The sequence below is a fragment of the Thrips palmi genome, unplaced genomic scaffold (assembly GCF_012932325.1).
Source record: "Thrips palmi isolate BJ-2018 unplaced genomic scaffold, TpBJ-2018v1 HiC_scaffold_16, whole genome shotgun sequence".
NCBI lineage: Eukaryota > Metazoa > Arthropoda > Insecta > Thysanoptera > Thripidae > Thrips > Thrips palmi.
Window position 1 is genome coordinate 6753363 of NW_023144625.1, and position 17618 is coordinate 6770980.

General features: G+C 50.9%; 5 protein-coding genes across 6 annotated transcripts; 2 read left to right on the forward strand and 3 right to left on the reverse strand.

Annotated features, from left to right (window-relative positions):
* Window positions 1-2392: 2392 nt before the first annotated feature.
* LOC117642300 (protein takeout-like) lies at window positions 2393-6625 on the reverse strand. Its single transcript, XM_034380344.1, has 6 exons — window positions 6402-6625; window positions 4548-4640; window positions 4316-4463; window positions 4082-4215; window positions 3788-3946; window positions 2393-2781 (listed from the first exon to the last, which is right to left on the reverse strand). Exons 1-6 carry the CDS (start codon window positions 6484-6486, stop codon window positions 2618-2620), a joined length of 783 nt encoding a protein of 260 aa, XP_034236235.1. The 5' UTR covers window positions 6487-6625; the 3' UTR covers window positions 2393-2617.
* Window positions 6626-9078: 2453 nt separating this feature from the next.
* Window positions 9079-10721, forward strand: LOC117642772 (probable pectin lyase B). Its single transcript, XM_034381300.1, has 5 exons — window positions 9079-9266; window positions 9352-9560; window positions 9652-9885; window positions 9961-10185; window positions 10264-10721. The coding sequence occupies exons 1-5, from the start codon at window positions 9137-9139 to the stop codon at window positions 10636-10638; spliced, it is 1173 nt and encodes a 390-aa protein (XP_034237191.1). The 5' UTR covers window positions 9079-9136; the 3' UTR covers window positions 10639-10721.
* A 172-nt stretch (window positions 10722-10893) lies between these two features.
* Window positions 10894-12613, forward strand: LOC117642775 (mitochondrial import inner membrane translocase subunit Tim21). The gene is made up of 5 exons (XM_034381306.1): window positions 10894-11127; window positions 11487-11713; window positions 11837-12071; window positions 12165-12264; window positions 12342-12613. Exons 2-5 carry the CDS (start codon window positions 11488-11490, stop codon window positions 12477-12479), a joined length of 699 nt encoding a protein of 232 aa, XP_034237197.1. The 5' UTR covers window positions 10894-11127; window position 11487; the 3' UTR covers window positions 12480-12613.
* Window positions 12614-12833: 220 nt separating this feature from the next.
* LOC117642776 (mevalonate kinase) lies at window positions 12834-17558 on the reverse strand. Of its 2 annotated transcripts, XM_034381307.1 has the most exons (7): window positions 14548-14652; window positions 14313-14455; window positions 14084-14234; window positions 13723-14008; window positions 13439-13635; window positions 13239-13346; window positions 12834-13166 (listed from the first exon to the last, which is right to left on the reverse strand). In XM_034381307.1, the coding sequence occupies exons 1-7, from the start codon at window positions 14632-14634 to the stop codon at window positions 12906-12908; spliced, it is 1233 nt and encodes a 410-aa protein (XP_034237198.1). In that variant the 5' UTR covers window positions 14635-14652; the 3' UTR covers window positions 12834-12905. The 2 variants fall into 2 exon arrangements, 1 of the variants encoding a protein (XP_034237198.1); XR_004587590.1 differs by lacking the exons at window positions 12834-13166; window positions 13239-13346; window positions 13439-13635; window positions 13723-14008; window positions 14084-14234 and adding exons at window positions 15129-15223; window positions 17335-17558 and having other exon boundaries at window positions 14314-14455; window positions 14548-14772.
* LOC117642771 (dolichyl pyrophosphate Man9GlcNAc2 alpha-1,3-glucosyltransferase) lies at window positions 15580-17328 on the reverse strand. The gene has a single exon (XM_034381299.1). It carries the CDS (start codon window positions 17213-17215, stop codon window positions 15695-15697), a length of 1521 nt encoding a protein of 506 aa, XP_034237190.1. The 5' UTR covers window positions 17216-17328; the 3' UTR covers window positions 15580-15694.
* Window positions 17559-17618: the final 60 nt, after the last annotated feature.

The window sequence follows — 17618 nt, forward strand, 5'->3', positions numbered from 1 at the left end:
GGCGGGGCTGTGTTATTGGACCACCTGTATCGGCCACGGTGGAGGAACACGATCGGGATGAGCATCGGCGAGGCCACCACTACTGCAGGCAAGGTTTTTCGTTATGTCAGCGCTCCGCGTCGTCTTGCTGGACGGCAGAGATTTGATTAAAAGGTGAAAACGAAGCAAATAAACGGCTAAATGCTAGTGAAAATGGCAGTCTCACATCCATAGGAAGTAGCGACCAATCCCACGCGGCAAGACTCTGGGCGTTTCGGAGACGGGAAATGGAAGGGCAAGCCGCGCGGCAAGGGTTGATCATGCCGGCGGTGACAACTTATTGTTATGCCATTTTCCTCCATCCCTCGCACTTCGTTTGACAGAGGTCCGTCTCGGTGTGACGTGCTTTCGACACTTCTGTTCCGACGGGGTCTGGCGGTGCGCGCCGCGAGGCCGCCGGGGACGGCGGGGACGGCGGGGACGGCGCACGGAGGACTCGTAGTGCACCAGCATGCTTGTACTTACTCGAGTGTCGACGCGCACGTGGATGGAAGGGCCGCCTTGCCGGCACCGTGGACTCGCCCTCACTGGCGGGTGGCGGGCGGCGCTGGCGGCCTGGCCGAGGGGCGGGGCGGGGCGGGGCGGGGCGGGGCGGGGGGGCGCGGGGCGGGGCGGGCGGGCGGGGCGGGGCGGGGCGGGGGGGGCGGGCACCCTGCGGCCCCCGCCGCCCCCAGCGCCGCCGCCACCCCCAGTTGCGCCGAACAAGGAGCTGCCTTCGGCTGCGCTCGGCGAACCTTCGGCCTCCCCACCCCCACGGCCGGCACGGCCGGCACGGCCCCGCCTGCAGGCCTCCGCGACCCCCGCCCCCTCCTCGCCGTGACGGGCTCACGGCCTGACCCTTGCCGTCCTTTGATCTTCGGGCCGAGTCTCCGTGTCCAGGGGTCTCCAGCGGCGGGGCCTCCAGGCCTGCCTCGCTCAAACGGAGTCATTAGCTCGGCCGTAGCGCCGCGTAGCGCCGACCCGAAGGGACGCCGAACCAGACGACCAAGACTCTGACCTCTCTCTCTCTCTCTCTCTCTCTCTCTCTCTCTCTCTTTCTCTCTCTCCCTCTCTCTCTCTCTCTCTCTCTCTCTCTCTCTCTCTCTCTCTCTCTCTCTCTCTCTCTCTCTCTCTCTCTCTCGCACTCATGAGACGTCCCACATGGGTTCGAGAGAGACAGTCCGACGGGCGCGCTGCGCGGAGTGTTTCTGCAGGGCGGGACCGAGCTCTGCAACTTGTTGACCGTCCCCCACGCCCCGCAACACAGCCCACGTCGGCGGCCCGAGGCCTGCTTGGCCTGCTCCACCAGCGTGGCCACCGCGTGCTGTACGCCTGCCGCGCAGGCAACCCACTGCCCCCGCTACCCCACCCGATGGGTTGCCAGGCGGGTGCGCACGCTCGTCGCCCGAAGGACAAGGAACCTGGCCGCGCCCTGGCGGTGCACAGGCGGCAGCAGCGGCAGCTCGTCTCTGCCTCGGTTTCTGGGCCAATGCAAGTCTGGCCTGGGTGTTTTCCTATACCAGGGGTCTCAGACGGGCGGCCCGGAGCTCGGGTGCCACACGGCCCGCAGCGGGCCGCAATGGGAAAGATAGGCGGGCCAGACTCGGGCCGCACAGGTCCAGGCTGGCTGGGCGGCGGCGCGCTGCCTCGTCGCCCAGCTGTCAAACGTGTCAACCGGCCGGCTCGCCGTGGCTGGCCGGCATCTCTCTCGCACTCACAAGGCCATATGGGAGGAACAAGGACAGACAGTCAGCCCGTGCGGCCGAGGCAGCGCAGCGCTGGGTCGCCGCCGTCGCCGCTGCCGTGCGGCTGGGTCGAGTCCGGCGTGTCACACCTTCGCCGCCTCACTCATTTCATCTCCTATCTCTCTTCTTTGCCTTTCTCTCTCTCTATGCGGCCCGCAAGCCATGCTCACTCTGAGACCCCTGTCCTATACTGCCGAGCACAGTTAGACCGATCCAGGTGGTGTCGTCAAGGGTTTCGCCGAGCTACGTCTCGTGCAACCCTTACGACGGCCGCATGCCGCATGACTGCGAGAGCGACAGAGTGACTGTTGGGAATCCAGACGGACGTGGATTTTCGCGCAGTCCCCGTTGCTGCCTGCTGCCCCGCCCGAGACACAACGAGACACGACTTGGACCGACCCGCCAGCCTCGTGACCCCTTGTCCTCTGCTGGGCTGGGGCATGGCCGGAGCGGGGTGGAGTGTACGTGCGTGTGGAAGGCGGGAGAGAGGGGGGGCATGTGGGTACCCGCGTGCGCCGTGGGGCCAGATCCGGGATTGAGTTCGAGAAGAATCATTTTCCGCGAGTTTGGGTCAGTATTTCGAGGAAGCGTGTTTGAACGAACCAAAACGAAAACGACGCTCACTCGTTTCTATAATCTCAATTTGTTTTTATTTTCCTAATTTGTTTTTTCGCACAGATATATCACAGAATGTTTTACACTATTCGAGGCCCATATCGCTGGTGGATGGGGCCAGAAAGCACACAGAGACACTTGTTCTTTGGGATGGACTGCTCTCCGACGGGAGCGGCGAGGGCGGCGAGGGCGGTGAGCCGGGCGAGAAGGACAGGGCGGACGTCGGGGAGGTTCGTGCGTCAGGCCTTCTTGCCCAGGACGAAGATGTCTGCGATGGGCACCCGGCTGAACACGCGGTGCGTCACCTCCTTGACCACGCCGCTGAAGGCCTCCTCGAACGCGCTGCCGATCTCCTCGAAGATGAGGAACGCGTTCTGGTTCATGAACCTGTTGAGCTGCTCGCCTGCGACCGAGAGAGAAAGAGCGTCTATGGGACTCCGTCAGTAGGCGGGGCTGCGACAGAGCTCCTTCTGGAACTGTCTCCAGGCTGATTCTGAACCAGGGCCGCTCTCGCTCACACCTTTTCGGGACGCCCCAGGCCCATGAGTGCGAGTGAGACGGAGTGAGACGACAAAGCTCTGGTTCGGAATCGGCCCGCTGCACGCTGCACAGTGGGCCAGAAACCGGCGGCGCAGGCGGACAAAAATCTAGACGCATTTTGAGCTTCAGAAACGCTAAATGGGCCTCAAACCGAGCGTGTGACCCCACCAATGGATTCCTCGTTCAGAGAGCAATCCATTGGTGGGGTCACACGTTCGATTCAAGTCTCATTTAACGACTGTAAAGCGCAAAATGCGTCAAGAATTTTGGCCGCCTGCGCCGGTTGCTGGCCCACTGTGCGCTGGCTGCAATTGTCCTGAGGCTTGTCCTGAGGCCATCCAGTCCTGGTCCTGGAGGACAAGACGCCCTGCCGCTGGCCGGGTAGCCAGCAAGCCAGCAGGACCGGAGGGCGAGACGTCTGGGACTCGTCCTCGTCCCCAAGGCCGCCCGTCTGCCAGCCCCGTCGGTCGACCCTGCCTACCAGCACGGACTGCAGCACCGCGGTGATGCAAGCCAATGCAAGTGTGTTCACTTCACTAGGGCGTTGATCTTGGCCGCCAGGAAAGTTCCGAAGCGCCACGCGGCCACGCCACGCCACTCGCCCGGACAAGTTTGGGCTCCGGGCTGCAGTATCGGGAATCGGACGGGGCGGGAAGCGTATCGCGACCGCAGTCGGCGTCGTAGTCTCGCTGAGTGTCGCGCGGAACCGGCTGTTTTCGGCATTGGGTATTCGGTAGCAAGGAACGGACTACTGTTTGATTTGGCGCCAGAGATAGCGGGCTGGGCGGGGCTGGGCGTGTCTGAGACACTGTCTCGGCGGTGCGGTTCGAACAGGTTCGGATCGAGCCATCCACGTCGTTTTTCTTTACCGAGGTTCGCGTCGCCGCGGCCGTCGCTGAAGAGGCCCTGGAAGTCGATGCTGATGTTCTTGGGGACGAACTTGACGTAGTAGTCCTGAATGTTCCAGTAGAGGTTGTCCTTCTTCATCTTGGGCACGAACTTGAGCTTGTGGCCCGTGAGCAGTTGGGCTGGAGAAGGGACAGAGTTCAGTCGTCTGCCAGCAGATTGATTTCGCTGTCGTCGCTCGGTCTCTCCGGCGCTGACACGGGGTGGCCCACGAGTGCGAGAGAGACAGAGCGACGGCGCCAGAGGGAGGGCCTTACTCAGGGTGATGCTGCCCGGGCCGGCGCCCCGAATGGGCAGCAGAAGCAGGCGGCCGGTGATGACGTGGTCGAACTCGAGGCGCAGGGAGCGCGTCAGCGACGCCGTGTCCAGGGTGGCGTCGGCCAGGTTGGCGCTGCGGACACAGGACACACCAAGTTATCAAAGTTTCCTTGGCCTCACTCCTCCTTGGCGGGGCCAGGCGGGGCACTGCACTGCACGGTGAAGCGCCGCACCTGTAGTTGAGCATCTTGGTGTCCGCCAGCCCGGTGATGGTGATGTTCCTCAGGTCCATGTTGAGGCTGACGGAGCCGCCGCCCTGGTTGATCTTGATTCGGTCCACCTTGAGGGGGTCCACGGGCAGCACGCCCAGACTGGGCACTCCTGAGACATGACAGACGTGACCCGGGGTTCGAGCACTCACATTTGACGCTGTTGCTCGCTAGAGCGGTCGGGGAAGTCCCTTACCGTTCACCATCTTGTGGAAGGCGTCCTCGACGGCGCCCCGCAGGCACTCGTTGAACTTGGGGTCGGCGGCGGCGCAGCGCTTGAAGTTGGACGCTGCGGGCAAAGCAAAGGCTTTCAGGGCGTTTCACAGTGCGGTCGCTGCTGCTACCGCTGCTGCAGGCCGTGGGGGCTTTTTCCAGGCAATAAGGCACCCGCCTGGCGCGTGGCTGGCGGCCTAGCTGCGTCCGAAGGGCCACACGGCCAGGCCTTCGTCGCGTGCGCTGGGATGCTGTGCGCTGCGTGCTGCACACGCACACTCTCGGACGCGTCCAACGGGTACGAGCACCGAGCGGGGCGGGGCGGGGCGGGGCGGGGCGGGGCGGGCGGGGCGGGGCGGGCGGGCGGGGCGGGGCGGGGCGGGGCGGGGCGGGGCGGGGCGGGGCGGGGCGGGGCGGGGCGGGGCGGAGCGCGTACGGACGGCCATGCCGCCGGCAAGTCCTGCAGGTCCTGCAAAGTCGCCGGCCGCGCGTGGCGCTGTGGCCGTAACCCAGTCCGCGACACAGTCTCTCTCTCTCTCTCTCTCGCACCCATGGGCCGCCCCGTATGGGTGGGAGCGAGACAGACCGACGGCCCACTCGAAATGAGCCTGCAGCCCCTTGCATGTCGACGTCGATGTCGGCGGAGCAGGTGGAGCAGTTAGACCGATCCCGAGAGTCTTTTTCGTCGGTGCGTCTCTCTCGCACTCATGGGGCCTCCTTTACATGTGCGAGAGAGACAGTGAGGCGATAACGACTCTCGGAATGAGTCTAAAGCCAGAGGCGGAGTAAAGCGGGGGCTCATCAACCAGGCCGTGGCACCGCGTTGCGTTGCATTGCAACACGGTGACCGTGGCGAGGCCGGCCCGCTTCACCCGCCTCACTTTCAGGCACAGATTGTGCAAATGCAGTGGCCAGTGACTTCTGGGGGAATTCCACAAGTACAATGAACTGGAAGGTGAGTCCGTTTCAGACACACGCCAAGACACTTTTAGAAGCGAAAAAAAAGGAAGAAAAACGGGCACAGATTGTGCAAATACAGCGGCCAGTGACTTCTGGGGGAATTCCACAAGTACAATGAACTGGAAGGAGAGTCCGTTTCAGACACACGCCAGACACTTTTAGAAGCGAAAAAAAGAAGAAGAAAAATAGTAACAAAGCTTAGCAAAGTAGCAAAGTAACAAAGTAACAAAGCAAGGGCCTTTACAAAAATGTTATGTCCCAAAGCAAAACCTTCAGCAACCTTAGAAACTTCACCTTGAGTAACCTTAAGTAACATGAAGTAACTCGTTCACCACAATACGAAATGTATTAAGAGTTCGATACAGTACGCAGTCACGAGTAAACATTGTCATCTCATCAAGACCATTGAATTAAACCGCAAACCGCACATGAGAAGACCGACCACATTCTGCTCAGATGCGGCAGAAAAATAACGTGCGGTAAAGTGATCCCGCTCCCCATCTTAGCATCCCGTTGAAGACAGTCGGGTCCTGGACGCGACGTCCGCCCTGGAACTGTCTAGAACTGTCTGGAAGATTCGGACCGCGTGCTGACGACATTACGCCCCACTTTTCCACCGGCGGCTAATCAAAGGGCACAGCTGCTTTCGCTTTCTTTAATGGACGGAAGACTACGACACATTCTTTTAGCCCTGCCGTGCAAATTGCCTGCTTCTAGTGCTTTGAGAAGTCTCCACGCGAATCGGACCACATCGTGCCTTATTTTGGCTCCAGACGTACACCCTCGTCGTGCACCCTTCGCTTGCGAAGGCGAGACGACATTCACCCTGTGACATTGATTGTTCTCGGATGTTCTGGCGCTCGGCGAGCGTACTTACGCAGCTTGGAGGCGGCCTGGGCCGTGGGCACCGTGCTCAGGACCATGGCGGCGACCGCCACCAGCAACCACTCGGGGCGAGCCATGGCGACGCTTGGCGCTTCGAGACCGTCTTGACCGGAGCCGAATCGGGAGCTCCTGGAGTCTCCGGTGCTCTCGGAACGAATGCTGTGGTATCAGCGACTATTTTACTTGTTGACAGGCTGCGGCTGGGGCTTGCGGCTGCGGCTGCCCCCGCCGGCTGGGTGGGGAGGGAACACACAGGCGCGAAGCGCGCGCGCGCAGCATGCCCCACCACCCGGTGCGGTACCGTCCACTAGTCCACTACCGTGCTGGCGGGGCTGGCCACCCCCCCCCCCCCCTCCTCCCCCTAACCGGCCAGCCCCCTAGAGCGCCTAGCTTCGGGGCCTCTACTCCACGACAAATCCAGCCAGGGGCTGTGGAGCCCATCATCACGGCGGTCACGTGACAACGGAAAGACACGAGAAGCATGCGTCTTGTTCTCCAGACAACTGCAATAATGAACGGACATAGCGAAGATGGCGAAGCGCATCATGCACTGATAGAAAAGATGCTGTTAATTAACAGCATATATCCTGTTAAGTTTTTTAGCAACACTTGTTGTAGAAGAACGGCATATTGTTGGACACTGAGTCGTTATCCAACAGCAGTGTTGTAAAAAGGGATGATGGCTCTCTGTATCTGATCTCTGACAATAAGTTGTTGTGTAACAGAATTACCATTTCCAAATGGCACCAACCTGTTCATAAACAACACTTTTCTGTTTTCAAACAAAGAAGTTGTTATACACAAAAAAAATGTCGAGGGTCCTAATAGTCTTATCCAATACTAGCAGTCATTCAGAAACGCTCTTTTCTGTTTACAAACAGCACTGTTCTTCAACGCGGTCTCTCTGTTATTCACAAAAAGGAAATAGGAGTTTCCTGACGGCTCAAACAAGACATTTGTTTTGTAACAGTTCGTGCAGTTCTTACACAGTTCACCGCTGTTTAAAAATTGGAAGTGTTGCTAAAAAACTTTACAACACAAATGCTGTTCAGAAACAACAGAATTTATTTTGACATAGTTGGAGTTTGATTTGAGCCGTGAGCTGCAAAATGCTCCGGCAAATCTTCGCATGAATGGTGTTGTTTTTAAGGGGGGAGACTCGTCATTCTCCTTCAAAAAATCAGATTTTTGTTTTTGAGTTTTTTGAATTCTTTGTGTCAAACCCTTGAATTGGGTGGCTGGCTGGTTTTGAAATTCAAAACCGTTTGGCCAAAGGACGACATTTTGTAATTTATTTTCCACAGGATAGGTTAGACCGTTCAAACTTTGGAGCCATTTTACTCAATTGCAATATTTTGGGTCTTGCGCGCACGATTTAAGCCAGACCGTTGATTGTATTGACTTCATAATTTTTCCAATGTTTCACCTCCATAAGGCCGTCAGTCTGAACTAGGATATCTTCAATCGGACAAGCGGAAGTGGCCGAAAACGGTTATGGAAATGTTTAAATTTGAATGCTTTCTTTCGTACACCTTAAAATGTAAGTTTCAGGCACTTAGGAACCACCTATTTCAATTATCCTAGTTCAATCTAGAGTGCCGGGAGTCCTTTTGAAGGAGCAACAAAGACATTTATGATATGATGCCTCATTCTCCAAAAATCATGCGCGCAGTGAATTTTTGTCGTATTTTCGAGGTTTGGCAGAAAGATTACAGATCCTAGGTTATGAGGCCTAGAGTCAAACTTTTTTTTCCAAAATGAACCTTAAAGAACCAGCTTTTTATTGGAAAACCCCACTGACCCTCAAATCTATTGGAAATAGTTTTCATGTAAGCCTGAAATTTGCTAAAATTATGGTGTTAAAGACGAGTCTCCCCCCTTAAATGACAGGATACCGTTCCAAAACAGCATATATCATTAATTTTACAAACAAGATGTTCTGTTTTCCAGCATTGGAAATCGACTATATTTGTTGTTTTCTCCAATGATGAAACTTGCTGTTTCCTAACAGCATTTGTGCTGTTTTAAGTTCCGATGACACGTGCTGCTTAAAAGCAAATCACTCGTTGGTAAATGTGCTGTTTTCCTACAGTTTCTTTTAACAGTGTGGCTTTCGGTGGACGAACGCCCAGGCCTCGTGGTGCCCGACAGTCCCGCCAGTTGCGTCAATCCACGCCCGGCCCGGTCAGGTCGCTTCCAAGGAGATTCCAAGTCTGGCCGAAAATCTTCCAATCCTCTTTGCTTGTTTCTGGGCATCTGATTTGTTCATCAGTTCTTTGGTGTCGCGATGGAGTCGAACTGGTGTGAGCGTCATCACTTTCGCAGTACAATTCCTTTTTCTTTCGTCGGCCGTCTTTGCCCTGCGCAAAGAGGATCGGGAGTCGAACCGCTGTGAGCGTCATCATTTTCCCGGTAATTCCTTTTTGTTTCGTGTTTACCAAGGGCAAAGTGAATCGGTAGGTCTTTGGCGCTCGTGGCGTATAGCGCACAATGTACATACACTAGTGGGTGCTTGTGGTAAACCGAGACCAGAAGGCAAACGAAGTATTTCTGGATTCGGGGGAAGTCTTTGCACCTGTCTTAATTTGCACACTGCACCTACCGCGAGATTGTGGACGGGTCGCCAAGCTGTCCGTTCCGTTCGTCACCCAGCGTCACTGCTCGATAAAAAGCGAGGCGCCGAGTACTCAGCACCATTCCACCATTCAACGACCGATCATCGCCACCATGGCTCGCACTCTGCTCGCTTTGATGGCGCTGGCCGCCGTGACCGTCACCGCCGAGGTGACCAACTGGGACCCGGACTGCATCCAGGAGCCGGTGGGCTTCGGCAGGGGCACTGTGGGCGGCGAAGGAGGTACACTGGGACAGGCCACGGTTGCCACGGTGGAGACTGTCGCCTGCCACAAGGATGATCGCACTGCAACTTTGTCCTTCCACAGGAAAGACCGTCACGCCCAAGAACATCAAGGAGCTCAAGAACTTGCTCAAGGACGACGTGCCCCGCATCATCCTGCTCGACAAGACGTTCGACTTCACGGGCTCGCAGGGCCTCGCCACCAGCGACGGCTGCTTCTTCAAGAAGTGCGGCCCCGGCTTCCAGTACTCGCTGGCCCAGTCCGACACCTGCGACGGCCGGGAGATGACCAACGTGAGTCCGCCACTGCCGCCTGCCCCCCCCCCCTGCCTTAGTGCCTCGGCGGCCACCAAGTGACGTGCTCTCTGCTCGCTCTGCTCCCCAGGTGACCTACGACGCGGCCGGCCCAGAGCCCCTCAACGTGGGCTCCTTCAAGACCATCATGGGCGTGAACGGCAAGGGCGTGCTCCGCGGCAAGGGCCTCAAGATCAGGAAGGCGCAGCAGGTCATCATCAGGGACATCAGCATCGTGGACATCAACCCCGCCGTCATCTGGGGCGGCGACGCGCTCACCTTCAACGGCGTGGACCAAGTGTGGATCCACAACGTCACCTTCAAGGTAGCTTTAGGGCTGCTCCCCTCGCTGCAGCATGCTTGCCCTCCGAAAGCCAAACTAACGCGTCATTGCCCCCAGAACATCGGGCGCCAGTTCCTGGTGTCGTACCAGACCAGCAACACGGGGGTCACCGTGTCCTCCTGCACCTTCGACGGCCACACCACCAACTCGGCCTACTGCGACGGCAAGCACTACTGGGTGTGGCTGTTCTGGGGCACCGACGACCGGATCACCCTCATCAACAACAAGATCGTCAACACGAGCGGCCGCCTGCCGCACGCCGGTGGCTACTTGGGCTCCAAGGTACAGTGCATACAGTAAGACGGAGCCGCAGTCACACACAACACCTCGAACCCGCCAATGTAAACGGAAACTTTGCAGAACTTCATCCACATCGTGGGCAACCACTTCGACGGCAACTCGGACGTGGCCCTGGAGCCCTGGGACGGCGCGCTGCTGCTCGTGGAGGGCAACCGCTTCTGCGGCATGAGCAACCTGGTCAACAGCCACGCCACCAACGGCAACGTGTTCCTGGTGAGCACGGCGACGCAGGCGGCGCGCTGCGAGGCCGCGTTCGGCGAGGACTGCCTCCGCAACGCGTACCACGACACCCAGCCCGTGCGGCGCTGCAACGGCCACGTGCTGGAGGAGGCCCTGGCCATGGACCTGTGCCCCGAGGCCATCAACGACGCCCGCCGCGCCGTGTGCATGCCCGTGCCCGACCCGGCCGAGCTGGTGGACAGCTGGCAGGACTAGCAGCACCGCGACCGCTTTCTAAAGAGTGTCGCACTCTAATCCTTAGAATACAGTAATAAAACATCAACTGTGTTTTGCTGATAGCCCTAAAGAACTGCAGTCCGCAAGGGTGTGCAACGTCCCCAGCCGTGCTCATCTTTTCTCTCCCCTAGAGCACTTTCCCGGCCCAAGGGTATTTCACCTACCAGAGCATTTCTCCCACCTGAGATCATTTCTACAGTCAAAGAACCGGCAGCTCTTGTGATAAAGGCCAGCAGCGCCTGAGCTTGTGTCGGGCCCGAAATGGCATACGATCATGTGTGGTCTAGCCCTTAATGGCAATAGTAATGGTGAGGTAGGCCACCCTCCAGTCCCGCAACACACTGGCGTGGAGACGGCGGCCTACCTTGCCCCTGTAAAGACCGTGCTAGTGCTGCCCTCTACCAACCGGCGATGAAAGTTGACGACGGGCAGCAGAACCAGTTCCAGCTTAATATTCTTTATCTCCAAGTAAGGCGTTATTTTCTTATATTGTAATCAGTGACATGGCTTTGTCCCCCCTTTAAGTGCACTCATGTGTTATGATACGTCTGTTTTCGCTGTTATATCACCGATTTTCCAGTTTAAGCAAGGGGCATTCGACTTTGTACGCAGGGTTGTAGGGCATTATAACCTCTCCTTTGTGTTTATCTATGTCATATTTCGCAGGCCACACATTAGGAGCACCCAAAAATTTTCTTTGACCCTTTTTCTCTTTTGTTGAGTGATAAAGTTTGCTGACACTGTCAATTTTGACCTTCACTTTTGTCACCGAACATATGTTTTCAAGTAGTCTACTGTAGCTTTTTTGTTGTGATTTATTTTTACAGGATGTTCTCAGCTGTTAGCCTTCTTGGCAGATGTGCCACACCTGCAAAATACTTTAACTTCTGGGTTCTTAGAGGAACCAGCACGTCAAAATTACATCATTGCTCGTCAGTCACTCTATCGTATAGACAGTATTCTCGACAGCCCTCAAACGAAAATTCGAATACACTTACAGAAGTAAAGTCCTCTCAGGGTTCTGAGGTATCAACTGCTACAGCTTTTGAAACAGGTAATATTGTCTTTCTGGTAGTGCTGTTTTATTTATGTGTGTTTATACATCTATTGCCGTGCATTGGTTTCTATCTTCCCAAGAGTACACCAATTGTTTTAACTCCCATATCTCTTGTTTCAGTGAAAGAAACTACCAAAACAGCTGGTAACCTGGGTGTAATACTCTTCGGTGTAGGAATTACTGCGTCCATATTATGGGCGATTTTCCAAGAGCTTTTTTCAGGAAATAGTCCGAATAACATTTACTCCAGTGCGTTTGACAAATGTATTGCAGACTCAAGAGTTAAAGACCACCTTGGTGAACCTATTAAGGCTTATGGTGAAGAGAACAGACGAGGGCGTAGGAAGCATGTTAGGTATGATTGTTTTTTTTTAATACCGGTATTTTTCTTTCTTCAGTGTGTTTCTATAAACCAGCTAACTCTTTTTTTTTTTTCTTTTTTTTTTAGCCACAGCGAGTATCAAATTAATGGGCAGAAACATATGCTTCTCAAATTTTACATTCAAGGATCTAGGAAGAAAGGGACTGTTTATGTTGATATGGTAGAGGTAAGAATTCTCTTTTTTAAAATCTGATGCTTAAAATGACCGCAACAATATTGATAAATACAGTACTTGTTTTTTAGGATGAAAGAGGAAATTATCAACGCAACTTTTTAGCTGTGGATCTAGATGACTTTGCAAGAACAAAATTAATATTGGAAGACAACAGACAGGAACAGACAAATCCGCAGGCATCAGAGTCTCTCCCAACTTTGTATTAACTTTCTCCATCAGATGTCCGCTTGATTAATTTTGAAGTTATGTACAATGAATAGAATGCAATCAAGTAATAGTCAATTTGAAAACTATTATGTCTTTTAATTCTCACTTATAAATAACTAATTCAATTTTTCTAGCAGTTTTTGTTACTTTTTCAGTGAGTGGTCTTATGTAAAAATACTTGTACCCTAGAATCAACTATAAGACTGGTTTAGGATAAAATTTGAATAAATTAGGTGACAGCATCACATCACACTAAAAAATGAATTTCTTTTCTTTTCAGTCATGGTTGAACATCACCTTTCTCATGGCATTGATTTTAAAGTGAGGAGGTGATGAATGGATAACTCACACAATTTTCACAGGTCAGTTTTATTACCTCCAACACTTGTGCCAACCAATTGCGATTACGACAAATACAAAGAGGATCAGTTCAAGTGCAGCTGAACCCCTGGTCCTCCCAACTCCACGTCACTGACACCAAATCCACAACCCAATAGCTCATCCTTTAGTAAAGTTAGTGCCTTTTCTTTTCCTGTGGGGACTAAGACTATAGCAAAACCTCCCCCTCCGGCACCAGTTAATTTTCCAACTAGGTTGTGCTTCTTGGACATCTGGACAATTTGGTCTAAAGATGGGTGACTTACTCCCAAAGCTTGAAGTAGGGAGTGATTCATGGACCACAGCTCCTGCAAAAATTTAAATTGATCAATTTGAACAGAACAACAATCCGGTGTCTCATGGGACATAAAATGTCTAACCTCCATCCTTGAGAATAAAGATAGGCTTTCTTCTGTAGAGTGACATTTCTTAGCTTCATCCAGAAGTTTGAAAAGCTTTTCGGCCTCAACGCATATACTCTCCATTGCCTGCGACAAAGAAGTTTTGTTACCACTTAATGGCAAAACTAAAAAAAGAGAGTAAAACACTCTTTTCAAAAAAGAAATAAAACAACTTTTACCTTCATGATGGTCTGGACAATGGCTTCATGATGGCTTTTCAATGTTGCAACCCTTTCAACAAGAGTACGAGTATTGCGACTCACTTTTGTGTCAACCAACAGAACTCTAACTCCGCTGCATAGAGGAATTTTTGTTATGGTATTTGGACGACGAAAAGCTATCAAGGATCCAAATGCACAAACATTGTTATCAAGACCTGGAATAAAAATTATCTAAAAATTGGGAAAAATGTTTACCTTTAACAAGAAAAATGCACAGGAATATATTAAGAAAAGTTACCAACCAGATGGATTTCCATGTGTGATGCGTTCTCCCAGAAAAGCCCAGTTAGATATCAAGTCCTTAGTCTTCTCATCAAGACAGAAGACTCTAGGCTCTTCTCGCAAACTGGCAAGACACACAAAAAACGCAGCCAACGAAACACAAAAAGAAGCAGACGAACCTGCCCCTGCACCAACAGGCAAATCTGATGTCAAACTCAACAAAAAAGGTTTCAGACCTGCCAATTTGGGCTGATTTGGGCAGTTGAGAATTGCTACCATCAGGAACAGGCAGCACTTTAAGCCAAGCTGCAGAGAAAAAAAATGTGACAGTCGTCATGTTGTTTGTCTTCTTATTTGAGAGAGCAGCATTGACAGACTTACTAGTTGCTGAGTTTCAAGACCATGGAACTTTGTTTGTGATTTTATGAACGTTTCAACACCTAGCACTAGATTGTCAAAATCAACATTAAAAGGATTATTGAAGTCCCAGCCATTCTTTGAGGACAAAGAAGTTAGGAGATGATTCAGGTCGCTAAAAATATAAACACAGCAGTTAAAACGTTTGCATGTGTAATAATAAATAATAAAGTCTGTAAGGTAGTAACAATACCTAGAAGATAATGAGATGTCTAGCTTAATATTAGGCAGTTTTATATGAACAAAGTCATTTTCATTGAGTTCATCGAAACAGGTGTATTCGAGTTTCGACCGTAGATTAAGACTTGCTGCTATAGCAAGATGGCCATAGACAACCTGCAAAAAAGTTTTTCAAAAATTTATACATATACCAAATAGATTACACAATAAGATAACAACAATAGGAATTGTTGATTAGATATACTTACGGAATGTTCTCCCAGTAAAATGACCTTCCCTGGAACGGAGATGCTAAATTTGGATGGAAGGTTCTTTAAAGTCTCCATGGTAGTCATGGAAGTGTTGCACGCTGCTGACCTCTCCTACTGGATAATTACTGAGAGCTTTGCTTAGCCCACTGTTCTGGTGTCAATGTTTTTTGTGAAAATGCATGGATGACTTTCAGTTCCTCTTCTAATATTGAATTAACCAGCCTAACAATAAAAACAACAAAAACACAACTTGATTAATAAATATCAAAGTATCCTTGCAATCGATAACTTTAAAGTATTGATTCAGCAAGCCACTTTTTTGAGAAACAAGGATTTAGTTGAGAACAACTCTGAAAAACCACGACTTTCTAAGGACAAGGCGCTTCGGACTCTGTTCTGGGACAAGCTCTGAGCTACTTAGCATTTCAACGTTCCCCCCTCCTCAAAATATGCATAATTTATACAGTGCTGGCTAAGGAAGAAGCACAGTACAGTGATATTTTTGTAGATCACAGATCTCCAAGCCTTGTGCTGTCTCTCTCTTTCTAGATTATCATAGTTTAAAAAGATATACTGACCGATGGCGTTGAAGAAGTGGCTTCCCTTCAAACTTATCAGAAACAACAATCACATTGAATTTTCCACCGCAGCCATCAGATTCATCCACCACCTCCTAGACACAATGAATGAACAGACAGAAAAAATAGAAATTATAACCAAATAATTTTTTTATAAAGCAATGAAGTTTTAGAAAGTTAAAAAGGAAATGTTATTAAGAAATCCCACAGCAATAAGCTTGCCAAATTAGGTGGATAGATTAGAGTTAAAGATCGTCATGTCAGATGATTTTTTTATGGTAAAGGCAATTATTTACAACCACAAAGAATTTAATAAAATGGAAAAAAATCAGACTTCTGCACACAATTACACAAAAAAAGACCACAGAATAGTATCAGCGAGTTTCTTCTTTGTTTCCATCAAACTGCAGTGATACAACGAATTTCTAAGGAGGCAATAACACCATAATTATACAAGTTCAATCATTTATTTTATCAAAATCATTTTTACCAATATCACAAATTGTCTGTTAGAGGCCTGACAAGTCAACTAACAGTAATAAATATTACAAATATTTAATGCAAGTTCACTTATGCTTTTTTTCATCAACTGTTTGTCTAAGAGAGATTCCACTTAAAGAAAATTGTTTATAATTGAAGTACAATAAAAACCCTAAGAAATGTATACAAGAATAAACGGAGATGAGCAATGGAAACAAATCGGGCAGGTGTTTAGGTGGCTTGACAGCAACAGTTAGGAGTGTCAGCACTGCACAGCCCATCATAGATAAGGAAAACACAGCCCACCACCAAAAATTAGTGACATTTTGGTTGTCAGATTTGTTTGACTTGAGGCTTGTTGATGCCAGAACATTGACCATCAAGGTGGTGGCTACAATGTGGAAGACAGAAAGTGCCACAGTAGGGATCAATAAGCCATCCTTTAAGAGCAGGGGCAGCATGCTAAATGAAGAAACGGTTGTAAACCACATACTCAAAAATGGGTCTGAAGGCAACGCAAGTGCTACTGGTATGGATGCAAGTAAAATGCTCTTTTCATGAACTTGATACGAAAATAGGAAAAATGTCAAACCTGAGTTTATCAGTGCATACACAAATTTTTTCTTATTTGGGCGAAATAATATATCTAGACAACTTGGAAGAACAACTATCAGAGTGGAGACTAAACACATCAAAGCCATCTCCTCATTTTTAAACAAGTTTTTAATTTTAATTAAAACATTCAAAGCACACCAGACATTTGACACTTTGTCCTCAAAAACACCCCTCGCAAAGGGAAACAACCGGACAAAGACTTGCTTTATTTGGTTAATCTCTGTCAAAAAGGGTGACCACAGAAGGGCAAATGTGGACAAGACTACAAATGCTATTGCAGCTAGATTTGGGACCCCTTTCAGAATGCCTCCTTTTAAAGTGTCTCCTAACAAATAAAAGAAGAAGGGGAAGGCATGATACAAACTCATTTGCTTGAAACTAAGAGCAAACACAAACAACATAGAGCCCAATAATTTTTTATTTTGAAATATGGCAGCTGCTGCAGCAACAGTAAACCCAAGAGAAATACCATTGTATTGAAAATGTCCATGGTCGATTAGAAGCAGACCTGGGTGTGACAGGACCAAGAAGATCCACACTAAAGAGGAATCATCTGATGTCTTATGTCTAGACACAAAGTACCACCACACAGACGGAATAAGAATTAGAAGGTCACTAAAAATCACAGTCCAACGCATAAAAAGCTTGTGTGCATAACTTTCAAAGCCTCGTGATGTACCCAAAGCTACAAAGCTTTCATCAATTTGAGACGCGATAAAACCACACAACTTGCTGTGGTACGCAGTCAATGGAGGGTAGTCGAGTCCCCAGTATAATAGATCATTGTTCGTAGTGTTGAAGTACCACTCCTTCACAGGGAGATTGTGCGTTACTTCCATCCAGTGACGTTGGGCCTCATAATCACCATACATGGGGGGTTTCTTCTGGCCTGAGTATGAGTGCAGGGAGACCCCCCATCGGAGAATTAAAATCCCCAGCAGAGTCAGCACGCCAGCGCCTCGAAACACGTCCACAGACGAAGACGAAGACATCTCGACAGGGACAGGAACAGGCGGTAAAGCCAGAGTGAGGGGGACGCCTGACGACTACAACACTGATAAACTGAGCCGGTTTGAGACTTGCTTAGCTTGCTCTAACCTAGCCTACTTACTATATGAACAGGTTGGAGTTCCTTGCTCAGTTTATCTTTGATATGATCAACAGAGATCGACATATTTTAGCGTAAGATGTACAAATGGTTCGAGGGAATGCTTCCTCGAAGTTTGTCAGCAATTATCAGCAGCAGACCGGGAAGGAAATTGACTCGGACTTGTACTTGTTGTTGTTGCCGCGCCGTCACGTCACGTCACGCTACGCCACGGAAGCGGAAATAAGACAGATGCCAGGATAGTTTAGAAGGCTGAGAGAAACTTCCCGCTTCGGTTTGAATGCTCT

Excerpts from the sequence above, each read along its gene's own strand:
- LOC117642300 (XM_034380344.1), bottom strand. The coding sequence starts at position 6,486 with ATGGCTCGCCCCGAGTGGTTGCTGGTGGCGGTCGCCGCCATGGTCCTG. Across the intron at positions 4,464-4,547 it reads CTTCCACAAGATGGTGAACG|GAGTGCCCAGTCTGGGCGTG; the intron begins GTAAGGGACTTC and ends GTCATGTCTCAG. Across the intron at positions 3,947-4,081 it reads CCCGGGCAGCATCACCCTGA|CCCAACTGCTCACGGGCCAC; the intron begins GTAAGGCCCTCC and ends TCCCTTCTCCAG.
- LOC117642772 (XM_034381300.1), top strand. The coding sequence starts at position 9,137 with ATGGCTCGCACTCTGCTCGCTTTGATGGCGCTGGCCGCCGTGACCGTC. Across the intron at positions 9,886-9,960 it reads TCCACAACGTCACCTTCAAG|AACATCGGGCGCCAGTTCCT; the intron begins GTAGCTTTAGGG and ends CATTGCCCCCAG. Across the intron at positions 10,186-10,263 it reads GTGGCTACTTGGGCTCCAAG|AACTTCATCCACATCGTGGG; the intron begins GTACAGTGCATA and ends GAAACTTTGCAG.
- LOC117642775 (XM_034381306.1), top strand. The coding sequence starts at position 11,488 with ATGTTCTCAGCTGTTAGCCTTCTTGGCAGATGTGCCACACCTGCAAAA. Across the intron at positions 11,714-11,836 it reads TGCTACAGCTTTTGAAACAG|TGAAAGAAACTACCAAAACA; the intron begins GTAATATTGTCT and ends CTCTTGTTTCAG. Across the intron at positions 12,265-12,341 it reads TTTATGTTGATATGGTAGAG|GATGAAAGAGGAAATTATCA; the intron begins GTAAGAATTCTC and ends CTTGTTTTTTAG.
- LOC117642776 (XM_034381307.1), bottom strand. The coding sequence starts at position 14,634 with ATGACTACCATGGAGACTTTAAAGAACCTTCCATCCAAATTTAGCATC. Across the intron at positions 14,235-14,312 it reads GACATCTCATTATCTTCTAG|CGACCTGAATCATCTCCTAA; the intron begins GTATTGTTACTA and ends TTATATTTTTAG. Across the intron at positions 14,009-14,083 it reads GTCTTGAAACTCAGCAACTA|CTTGGCTTAAAGTGCTGCCT; the intron begins GTAAGTCTGTCA and ends TTTTCTCTGCAG.
- LOC117642771 (XM_034381299.1), bottom strand. The coding sequence starts at position 17,215 with ATGTCTTCGTCTTCGTCTGTGGACGTGTTTCGAGGCGCTGGCGTGCTG.